At 48.9% G+C, this 11,741-nt stretch overlaps 2 protein-coding genes across 2 annotated transcripts; both read left to right on the forward strand.

The window, feature by feature from the left end:
- Positions 1-773: 773 nt before the first annotated feature.
- LOC147706826 (uncharacterized) lies at positions 774-5,358 on the forward strand. The gene is made up of 2 exons (XM_086925961.1): positions 774-1,269; positions 4,757-5,358. The coding sequence occupies exons 1-2, from the start codon at positions 774-776 to the stop codon at positions 5,356-5,358; spliced, it is 1,098 nt and encodes a 365-aa protein (XP_086782087.1).
- LOC147706827 (uncharacterized) lies at positions 1,302-2,273 on the forward strand. The gene has a single exon (XM_086925086.1). The coding sequence runs from the start codon at positions 1,302-1,304 to the stop codon at positions 2,271-2,273; it is 972 nt and encodes a 323-aa protein (XP_086781212.1).
- Positions 5,359-11,741: the final 6,383 nt, after the last annotated feature.

Genomic DNA, 11,741 nt, shown 5'->3' on the forward strand with positions numbered 1-11,741 from the left:
TCTGGTGTGGCTTTGGGACATGAGGCTCCGCGCTCGGGGAGTTTTGGGTATGGGGCTTTTATGGGACACGATGACAGTCTTCAGAAAGAAGGTGGTGATATTTCATTTGGGGCCGTGGGACCTTTCCTTCTGGCATGCATATAACACAACCGTTTATTGGTTCAGGTTCTGCGGTCCTTAGCACTTCAGTTGTGGATAATTCTGGAAGATTTCACGCTCCCAGGGTTTTGAGTGCGGGGGGCGTAGGCTTTCAGGGCACCCTGTTGGGTCCTGATAGGGGCTTTGGCCAAGTGAGTGGCGGGCTGGTACAAGGGCCCAGGGGTGCAGCTCCTCGCTTGTCTGGGGATTCCAGGGGCCCCTATTTTATGTGTGGTTCTCCTGGGTGGGAGCATTTTGGCGCGGCAGGACTTGCGCAGCGGAGTTTTCAGAAGGATGTTACAGGCCACGAGTGGAGTGCAAGGGTTCATATGCAACCTTCTTCTACGGCAGTGGCGATGGATAATTTGGATCACAGTGGGGATGAGGAGGTCATAGGTGGCTCTCCGGGCAGGGAGGTGCCTTTGGGGTCTAGTGTTCGAGGTCGTTCTTTAGAAAGAGGTCAGAGGTCGGATGTTTGTTCAAATTGGAGGGGGAATGCGTCTGGTTGGAATGTGGATGGTAGGAATCCTAGCACACCAGTCTGAACCTTTTCTTTGCAGGACAATAATAGGCGCGGAGTTCCAGACTTGGCAGGGCACGGTCCAGTCCATTTTCGCCAAGGGGAAGTGAGGAGAATGCCTAGCGCGGCCCTCTCTGTTCCACCGAGGGAACCCGCCGCGGCCAGCACACGAGGGTCTGGCGTGACCCCGCTGGCCCCAACGAGTAGCAGGTATAGGTGTCCTGCCTTGCCGGCGGCTATGGAGCTGCAGAGTCAACGCACAGGGAGGTACAGGCGTGTACAGTCTGCTCCCCCCCCTGGAGGTTCAAAGTCATTAAAATGCACTGTTGTTGATACCGGGTTGGGTAAGACCCGTGGTGATGTGTTACATACTAGTGTTGATTCAGTGGTCTTGGACTACGACGAGGATAGTCCTGAGGAAGGAGAATTGCGGGACGTGGAAGGGGGGGTGCCCTCTCATGTTTCTCATAGTGTTTTTCAGGCTCCAGTGGTTCAGAGTCAAGTGCAAGTGAGAAGAGAGCACGGCCCATCGGTCAGGGCACCTCGCAGACAAGATGCATTGACTTCGGCGCCACGGGCGGAGCCTTCGAGAGTGGTCTCTCTGTTGCCAGGTGAGCAATTAGCTACACAGGCCAAACCTATTATGGTGTCTGTGGGCACAGGTGGTGAAACGGATGTTGTTATTGGAGATGGGCGATTGCTCAAAGGACGTTACGTGAAGGACACGGCTGTGGGCACTGATGATGTGGTGGAAGTCACAAATAAAGTTGGAAGTGGTACTACTGCTGGTGCTTCCAGTACGGTTAAAGAGCCAGTGGCCAGTAAAGAATTGAAAATCAAAAAGTTACCTTATATGGGGGTTACAAAACCTTTAGGTGCTCATTTGATGTTAAGTACCAAGGAACGTATTTGGAATGGTGAGTATGTGGAACTCCTTAAGCTGCTGCACCGGGAGGTCCGGTCTAAAGAAGGGTCTAAAGAGGAGGAGTTTGAGCTGGCTAAACGCCCTAGAGTTCCTTTAAACATAGAAAACTGGACGGCTGCATTCCTTATTTATGCAAGTGTATACTGTGAAAAGTTTCCTGAGCGCAGCGTGTCTCTTTTTAAATACATGGACGTTATACGCAAGGCGCAGATTACTGGGGGTGGGTTTGCTTGGTCTCAATATGATGAGGAGTTTAGGGCCAGGATGGCGTGGGATCCCGAGGCCAAGTGGGGAGAGCTCGATCTTGATTTATGGCAGCATACCATGGGCTCTGCGTCAGGTGGGAAAACTATTTTCACAGCGAGTGGATTCCCGTTAGTTTACCGGCCCTTTCAGGGGAAGCCCACCCAGGGAGGGGTGGGGGCTACTTCAACCACGCAGTCAGGGACAGGAACTTGCTGGGAGTTTAACAAGGGCTCCTGTACCAGAGAATATTGTAAGTTTAAACACGAATGCTCTGGCTGTGGCAGGAGGCACCCTTTGTCCAGATGCTGGGATAACCAGCCGTCGGGGAGCCAGCAGGGGAAACAAGCGGGTGCAGGCACTTCAGGGACGCCCTCACAGTTTTCAGGGGGAAGGGGATCCAGAGGTTCTAAGGGTACTGGGGCCAAGGGCTCATACACCGGTTAGGTTAGAGAGGTTGCGCTTTGCGTTGCAGGGTTATGAGAATGAGTCCGTAAAGAAAAAGTTGTTGGAGGGTTTTGAATTTGGTTTCCGGCTAGGTTATATGGGCTCACGGGAGAGAAGGTGGTCTGCTAATTTAAAATCAGCATCTGAACATGGCACAGTGGTACAAGACAAACTTAATAAAGAGGTACATGAAGGAAGGATGCTGGCCCTTTTCATGATTGGCCGATCCTTAATTTGACTATTTCACCTGTTGGAGTGGTCCCGAAGAAAGATCCGGGACAGTTCAGGCTTATTCAGCACTTATCATGGCCAGAAGGGTCGTCTGTCAATGATTTTATTGACCCAGAGGCGGTTTCAGTCTCTTACTCCTCGGTTGACGTGGCCATGTCACTTGTTGTGACCGCGGGCGCAGCTGCTGAGATGGCCAAGTGTGATATAAAGTCTGCTTTCCGGCTGTTGCCTGTCCACCCGGATGACTGGTGTCTCTTGGGTATACATTTCGCAGGAAAATGGTACGTGGACAAGGCTCTGCCGATGGGTTGCTCCATATCATGTGCTCTTTTTGAGTGTTTTAGTACTTTTATACAATGGTACTTTACCCAGCAGTCCGGTCATTCACTGGTAACGCACTACCTAGATGACTTTTTCTTTGTCGGATCTCCGGGCTCCACGGAGTGCCAGTCTGCTCTGGACACCTTCCAAGGGCTCATGGAGGATCTGGGAGTTCCTTTGGCTCCCGAGAAAACAATGGGCCCTGCCACTGTTTTGTCCTTTTTGGGTATTGAGATCGATTCTGTGGCAATGTGTGCTCGCCTGCCTGAGGACAAAAGGGTCAAGATGGTGGAATTACTGGAAGCCATGTTAGCAAAGAGAAAAGTGTTGGTGAAAGAGATTCAGGTTCTCCTGGGCCATCTAAATTTTGCTTGTAGGGTAGTGAGAGCAGGCAGGACTTTTTGTCGAAGATTGGGCAGGGCTCTTGCAGGTCATCAGTTGCCCCACCATCGTGTTCGTTTGTCTGCTGGTGTTAAGGAGGATTTGAGAATGTGGAAATTTTTTCTGTCTTCCTTTAATGGTGTTCCCTTGGTCCGGGATGTTGACTTCCAGTGGGATGTGCAAATGTTCTCGGATGCTGCTGTCAGTGATGGTTTTGGGCTCTTTTGGAATGGAAGGTGGTGTGCTGAACGTTGGCCAGATGAATGGTTGAATGGCGGCCGCAGCATCACCTTTTTGGAACTTTTCCCTTTGTTGGTGGCTTTGACCCTTTGGGGGGAGGAATTGGCACACAAGAAAGTGCTTTTTCGTGTGGATAACATGGCTGTTGTGGAGATCGTGAACCGGCAGTCTGCCAGGGACGAACAGGTGTTGAAACTCATGAGAGTTTTCGTTCTGGGTTGTTTGAAACACAACATTCATTTTCGTGCTTTGCACATCCCTGGCGTGGACAATGACATTGCAGATGCTCTGTCTCGTTCACAGTGGGGGAGATTCCGTGGACTGGCGAGGGACGCAGACAGAGCACCGACTCCGATGCCGATTCATCTGTGGCACGTCGGCGAGGTCGGGTCGTACAACTGGTGGTAGGTTCTTTGTCTGTGTCTACGCGTTCTGCTTATTCTCTGGCCTGGAGGGAGTTTCTGGAATCTGGTGCTTCTAGGCGGGAGGAAGTTTCGCGTCGTTCGGAGGATGTGGTCAACTTTATTTTGGACCTTATGGATAGGGGATTGACCAAAGTAACCATTACGGGGAAGTTGGCAGGGATTGCTTTCATGGGTAAGTTGTTGTGGGGTTATTCTCCGTCAGCGGGGGAACTTGGCAGGAGGATGCTTGAGAGTTGGGCCAGAGAGCAGGGACACACTGGTAGACTCAGGGCTCCTTTATCTTGGCAGGTCCTGGCCAGGTTAATGACTGTTCTGCCTTCTGTTTGTTCGGATGATTTTGAGTCATGTTTATTTTCCATGTTGATGGCGTTCATGTTTTTTTGGAGCTTTCAGGGTTTCGGAGTTGTTGGGGTCGAAATACAAGTGTGGCCTATTTTAGCGGGACGTTTTTTGTTCAGATGAGGGGGTGCATGTCTGGTTGGCCAGCTCCAAAACTGATCAGACGGGAAAAGGGAAAGGTGTGTGGTTACAGGCGCGTGCTCCAAGGCTTACTTGCCCTTTACTTTTAGCGCGGCGCTGGCGTTCACTATGTGGGGGTGGTGATGAGGCGCTTGTTTTTCAGCATATCAATGGCACCCCTGTGACAACTTACCAATTCCGAATGGTTTTGCGCAAGGCTTTGCAGCATTTAGGCTTCGATGGGAATACATTCTTTCAGGATAGGTGCTGCCACTGAAGCCTTCAACAGAGGTTGGACTGAAAGAGATATCATGAGATTGGGGCGTTGGTCTTCAAATTGTTTCCAGCGCTATGTGAGGAGCTCGGCGGAGGAGGCGCATGCGTCATCTTCCTTCCCATGATTTCTAATTCTTTTTTCTTTTGTAGGATCGGTTGCTGGGCCTCGCTCTTCGGTGGTGACGGTCTGGATAGTTGGGCATTCCTTCGTGAAGTGGGCCCGAGTCCAGGCAGCACAGAGTTACTTTGGAGAACTACTTGGTTTTAATGCTCGAATGTTTAATGTGGTTTGGAAGGGAAAAGGTGGGATGCTCTGGAGAGAGTTAATCCCTTGTCTTAACAATAATATGGTGGGTGGCTTATGTCCGGATATTTTAGTTATTCATCTGGGGGAGAACGATCTCTGTGCTACCAAGGGTGTGGTGTTACTTCGAGCTATGAAAAGGGATTTGGGCCTCATTAAGGAACTCTGGGCTGGGTGCCATGTCTTTTGGACGGAATTGATACCGCGTAGGATCTGGAGAGGGGCTGTGAATCCCAGGGCTGTTGACAGGGCCAGGAAGAAGGTAAACTCTGAAGTGTCCCGTTGCTGTCGTGGTCTTGGGTTTAGCAGGATGTCACATAGGGACATTAAGTTCGAATCGGTGGAATTTTTCAGAGATGATGGGGTTCATCTGTCCCGTGTGGGTATGGACCTCTATTTGTTAGAGCTTCGTGAGGTTTTGGCGCGTTCACTGGCCATGCAGCGTTGAGTTAGCTTCGTTTTCTTTTTCGCGTTTGCGATTTGGGGGGGCAGAAAGGGAGGTGGTGTAGTTTTTCTCCCCCCCCCTACCTTTCTGGGTGGCGGGGTTTTTGGTGTATCAGTACGGTTTATGGTAGATTGTTTGATGAGTATTGGATCGATTATTTGTTTGACAGGTTCAGGGGTATTGTTGGTCATTGTTTGACCGTTCAGGTTTGTGGGGGGGGTATTGGCAGGAGTGAAGGGTCAGGCAGGGTTTATGGTTATGGAGGGCCTGGCTTTTAATATTTCATTGGGGTTTGACGAATAAAGTTTTAAATGATGACGTATGATTTGATTAATGATGTAATGTTTTATTGATGACGTGATGTTTATAATGTTGTTATAATGTTTATTGATGTATTGTTGGGAGGGGGAGGGGCCAAAGTATTTTAGGGGTGGGGGTTGGGGGGCGGAGTTCGTAGTTATTTATTTATTTAGAGAGGTTTAGTTTTGTAAGGCGTTGCCAAGGTTTGTATTTGTAATGTGCACCTGTTTCCTAATAAAGCGGCCTTTTACACACACAAACAATTTTGGTCTACTTTTCTCCCACCCCTCGCCCTGCCTCCCAAGGGGGGCTTGGGGGAGGGAGCCGACCGCAGGGAGGTCTCCTCCCCCGGGCGGTTTGGGAGGGCTGCGAGGGGTTTCTTTCCAGAAGTTGCCAGAATGTTCTGGTTTTTGGGCTGGTCTAGTAGTACCCGCCAGCCCAATTATAAATTCCCCCGTTCCCGCCTACCTGCCACCATTTTAGGTTTGGTGACCTGGTGGCGAGGAGGGCTGTTAGCGTTTTTTGTCCCACCCCCCCTTCCTCTTTTTATATAGCCTTTTTCTTCCCCTTTTTTCCCCACTGGGTTTTTTCCCCCTATTTTTGTTTTTGTCACTTTTTATTTTTCATTAAGGCTGTTTTATTGGATATTGGTGTGCAGGGGTTTTTCTTGTATTTTGTAGTGGTCGCTAGGAACAGGTGCTGTGCGGGGTTTTTGGTGTATCAGTACGGTTTATGGTAGATTGTTTGAGTATTGGATCGATTATTTGTTTGACAGGTTCAGGGATATTGTTGGTCATTGTTTGACCGTTCAGGTTTGTGGGGGGGGGTTTTGGCAGGAGTGAAGGGTCAGGCAGGGTTTATGGTTATGGAGGGCCTGGCTTTTAATATTTCATTGGGGTTTGACGAATAAAGTTTTAAATGATGACGTATGATTTGATTAATGATGTAATGTTTTATTGATGACGTGATGTTTATAATGTTGTTATAATGTTTATTGATGTATTGTTGGGAGGGGGAGGGGCCAAAGTATTTTAGGGGTGGGGGTTGGGGGGCGGAGTTCGTAGTTATTTATTTATTTAGAGAAGTTTAGTTTTGTAAGGTGTTGCCAAGGTTTGTATTTGTAATGTGCACCTGTTTCCTAATAAAGCGGCCTTTTACACACACAAAAATTTTGGTCTACTTTTCTCCCACCCCTCGCCCTCCCTCCCAAGTAGATCCATTTCCTGTGTACTACCTTCACCCAGCTCTGGCAGTTTACCTGAAAGCATGTTGCATTCTGGGGCATGCCGTTTTACTTTGAATTTGTTATGAACAGACTCAATCAAAAATCAAAGCGCGTTGGGGGGCACTAGAGGACACCCGACCAACATGGCTAGGCACTAGCAAGGCTCCTGCCGGCCCGGGCGGCATAATAAACATAACCCCCCATCCTTCATTACTAAACGTATATATTGTGCACCCGAACGGAGAGCGGACACATTCCTGCCTGCGGGGAACCAACTCCGGACGCCCTGAGCCTTTATCCGCCCGAGATATCGGCTGGTAACTTCTCGAGCGTCCGTCTGAACAGAACGCCAGAGCTCTGTGGCGGCTGCGTCCCCTACGCAAGCTCGGGGACGAATAGGCCTTGCTGGAGCGTGGGATCGGCAGTCCCCTGCGCTGTTGCCCCCGCGATTGCGGTCCTCGGAGGCACCTGCGGGCTGTGCGCTGCGGGCGGCGAGGAACGCTGCTTATGGGCCAGTGTGGCTATTTTTGACTGGGGCCGCTGAAAAAAGCTGCGGCGGCGTCGCGGCTCGAGGCGTGGAGACCTGCCCTCCGGTGAGTGAGCGGCGCGAATACTGACGGAGAAAACCATGTGGGCCGCGAGTGCGGGGCGCATGGTGTGCTGGGTGCCCGACCGGCTCCGCTTCAACATAGGAGGCCAGGTGACCCCAGGTACCGGCCTCTTGCTTCCTGAAGTGTGTGGGGCTGAGACGACCGCCATCTGGGATACGCTTGCTCTGGGCGGAGAACTAAATGTGTCACTCCTGGGGGCCCCTACTGCCAAGTGCCTGTTTGATGCGCTGAGGGGGTGCTGTAGTGTCCAGCAATAGATACCCACGTCGAGGACTGAAGCCTGGAAGAGACCGCCACCACCCTGCTACAGACCACCCATTCCCCCCCACTGAGGTGAGAGGCTTGCATGCCAAAGGAGAGACGGGGGCGCTCAATCCCTCAATCTACGGTTAGCTTCCCCCTCCGTTCAGCTGCCAGGTACGGCCTGGGGGTAGAGTGACACGCTGGAATAACACTGAGACCGGTAACAAAGCTGTCCCGCACAACCCCAGACGTGAAGGTAACATCGCAGTGAAGCCACTACCTGCACAGGGGACACAGTAGGGTTGACCCAGGGCACAGCGCCTCACCACATAATCAAAATGGGCCGCAACGAACCTAAACAGGCCAAACTTTCGACCCCCGCAAAGAGCAACGGTCCAGCTCGGCTGGATGCATAGATACGGAACAGCAGGATGAGGACTAGCAGGCGATCCTGCTGGACATGAAGCAGAGTCTCGCGTCTATTGACGCCAAGATAGATAATATGAACACTAGAATGGACTCAGTGGTCAACAAACTAGAGCAACATGACCACAGGCTCAAAGAGGTTGAAACCAGGGTGTCGGACCTGGAAGATGGCGCTGCATCAACAAGTACACACGTGCTCCAAATGGATACTTGGGGCACTCACCTGGAAACCTAGCACGCCGTGAGGGGAACGGCCAGCATATCGCGACCAGCTCCAGCGGACCTAGCAGCCCCAGCACACGCCGGTCCCACCACCAGCGGGACACTACAACTCCCAGCTGCCCTGGGGACCGGCGCAAGATCGCTGACGGCAACAAGGCGCCCGGAGGCGCTTTAAGAGTAAGGAGTGCCGACCCCTCCTGGGGCACTCACCTGGAAACCCAGCACGCCGTGAGGGGAACGGCCAGCATATCGCGACCAGCTCCAGCGGACCCAGCAGCCCCAGCACACGCCGGTCCCACCACCAGCGGGAAATTACAACTCCCAGCAGCCCTGGGGACCGGTGCAGGATCGCTGACGGCAACAAGAAAGAACAGATAACAGTGGTACAAGAAAGTACGAAGGGAGTGTTAGCACCTAAGAAAAGCCGTTTTATCAACCTCCCACCTGATTGTGCACCTTATGTAGTTGTTCTTTCTAATGTACCGCCTATGGATCCTAACTTGACCCAACCACATCAGGAATCACACAACTCACTTAAAAACAAAACAGTCTCATGGCTCACAGGCAATGTGGGTTCCCAACCAATTACTCCGACCAGATATTATCAACTAGAAGAGTAAATTGGATTGGTAACTCAAGAAAAACCTGCAGGGGCGACTGTGTTATTGTTAATTTTAAATACCCCCAACATGTCGCAACTGTTTTGCTTAGAGCAGCCTCTCTAACCCCAGATGAGAATTGTGTGCGTGTATAACCGTTGGGCTATTTTTATAATCACCTTATTAAGGCTCCCCAGGTTATCAATAGAGGTAGTCCCTTTCTTCCTAACCATCGTCCAACTTTTGAGGTTTCAACACAGAATAGGTATCAAGCCCTGAGTTCTTTGGATTCGAATGATTGACACTTAAAGGTCAGTAGGCCGCATCTGAGTATAATTCATAATACCCAAGTCAATCAATTGAATGGGACTAGTATAAATCCAGAGCAAGCCATGAATGGTGCTCCCATAGCGATCATTGATAATAGGCTTGAACCTGCTTCTGTTGTTGAGAGGGTGGTAAAAGATCAGAAATCTACATGTACTGAGAATACTAATGTTGGTTTAGTTGAGGGTGAACCCTGTGTGGATGTGGTTACCTTTACTATTGTACAAGATCAACCTAAAAGTTGCACCATAGGGGGAACATCTATTGTTAGCTGGAACATAGCTGGCTGGGCATCCAAAGGGAAACATCTGGGGTGGGAGGACCTGATTAGGTCATATGATATTTTATGTTTCCAGGAAACATGGTGCTCCACAAAACCTATCGTAATGATTCTGTTTGTGACATTCAAATTGAAATATTAATATGTGTATGTATGGTATGTATGAGAGTGAGAGATTGGAGTGCTGATGTTGATCAACCAAGTATGAAAGATTTCCTTATCAGTGTGTATTTTATGAAAATGTCATTTTTATGAAATCGTTCGTTGTATTGTTTGTGCTTTATATATTTTGTGTATTTTGGTGAATCATAACCAACAAAAACTTTGAAAAAAATTTATGAAAAATAAAAAGTGATTTATTCTGACAAACAGTCCAAACTCACACCTAGTTTAATTCTTCGTGTGTAGAAATTAATGTTGTCCGATAAATAGAAGTTACAGTAATGGCTTTTGTGTTGTTGCTTTGTTTTTGTTTATTAATGGCATCCTGGCATCAGGTAGTACATATGTTTCCATCTTGAATAATTTTATTAATATCAAAACAATTGATGCCATATTTACTGGAAGCAGGCTAGGCAAGACCGCCCGTGAAAAGGGTTGGTTTGACCATGCCTGTACAGCTCTTCTTTCCCAATTGAAACAAGTTCTAGCACTTAGACCCAGGGATAAGAATCAAGTTACAGTTGTGAGACATGATTATAAATTGGCACTTTCCAGAAGGAAGAGGGAGTTGCAGCAAGAAGCATGGGACAACTTAACGCAGGCGGCAGCGACTTCTGATAGCTGTCTGTTTTGGTCCACGGTTAACTCCCCCTTTTATAAGGATGACAAAGTCCCACACCTTGCATCCAACGTCAGCAGTGAGGCCTGGGTCTCTAATTTTTCAGCTATATTCCAAGCAGTTGGTTCCTATGATGTAGAACAAAGAAACTGGCCTATAGTCCCTTTAGATATCTCCTTGGGAGAGGTTGAACGTAGTATTAAGGCCAGTAAGGGGGGTAAGGCCCCTGACGGAGTACCCATTGATGTTTACAAGACAGTCCCGCTGTTGTGGGGACCTATACTTACTTAGGTATTAAACGCAGCAGTATCAACCCTGATTCCAACTACATGGGGAGATTCAATCATTGTCCCTATCTATAAGAAGGGGGACAAGTCAGCAGCATGTAATTATGTAATTATCGTCCAATTATGAGCAGAGTGCTGCTGTTTAGGTTGGAAGAGTGGGCAGACGAGAATGGGATTCTTGCGACCTCCCAATATGGTTTCAGAAAGGGTCGAGGGACACTAGATCAATGCCTGAATCTAAAACCATTAATTGGCAAATATACCAAGGCTAAGCCTGGTATTTTATATCTTTGCTTTGCCGATTTAAGCAGCGCATTTGATCTGGTCGACCACTCCATTTTATAGCCAGTCCAGTTAGAACTTGGTACACCAGAGGCTATTATTTTCTTTTTAGCTAGAATTTAAGATGCAAACCTGTGTGCGCTACGGGGCAAGTGGGGAGTGTACCCCAAACTTCAGCGTAAAGTGCGGAATTAGACAGGGCTGTGTCCTCGCCCCTTTGCTGTTTACCCTTTTTATTAATGTTGTAGATTCTGTTTTAAAAACAGTTAAAGCTGATGCACCCCAGGTTAATGGGACAGGTGTGCCAGTTCTGCTTTATGCAGATGACGCTGTGCTCCTGTCACGGACCCCCATGGGCCTCCAGCACCTGATGGATCGTTTTTCTGATTTTATAAAAGAAAGGAAGTTGGTAATCAACAAGAGTAAAACCCATACGATGATCTGTGGTGCTAGAACCAATAAAAATCATGCCTTTTTTATAGATGGGGTGAAAGTGCAGCAAGTGGAAAAGTTTTGTTATTTGGGTGTTATTTTTCGTGTGATGGTAGTTGGTTTCAGGATCTAGTAAATGTTAGGTCTAGGATGGTAAAAAGTGCCTATGGTATATTTAAATTCGCCTCCAAGAGCGGCAACAGACGTATCAGGGACATGATGCAAATTTATATGGCAAGGAGCGTTTCTATTGCATTATATGGGGCGGGGCTGTGGGGCTACACCAACGTAGGCTCCTTGCAAAGGGAAGAAAACACATGCCTTAAAAAACTTCTTTGCCTTCCTACTTCAGCCCCAACTGATTTGATCCA

Source organism: Lissotriton vulgaris, chromosome 6 (assembly GCF_964263255.1).
Source record: "Lissotriton vulgaris chromosome 6, aLisVul1.2, whole genome shotgun sequence".
Taxonomy (NCBI): Eukaryota; Metazoa; Chordata; class Amphibia; order Caudata; family Salamandridae; genus Lissotriton; species Lissotriton vulgaris.

Excerpts from the sequence above, each read along its gene's own strand:
- LOC147706826 (XM_086925961.1), top strand. The coding sequence starts at position 774 with ATGCCTAGCGCGGCCCTCTCTGTTCCACCGAGGGAACCCGCCGCGGCC. Across the intron at positions 1,270-4,756 it reads AGTGGTCTCTCTGTTGCCAG|GATCGGTTGCTGGGCCTCGC; the intron begins GTGAGCAATTAG and ends TTTCTTTTGTAG.
- LOC147706827 (XM_086925086.1), top strand. The coding sequence starts at position 1,302 with ATGGTGTCTGTGGGCACAGGTGGTGAAACGGATGTTGTTATTGGAGAT.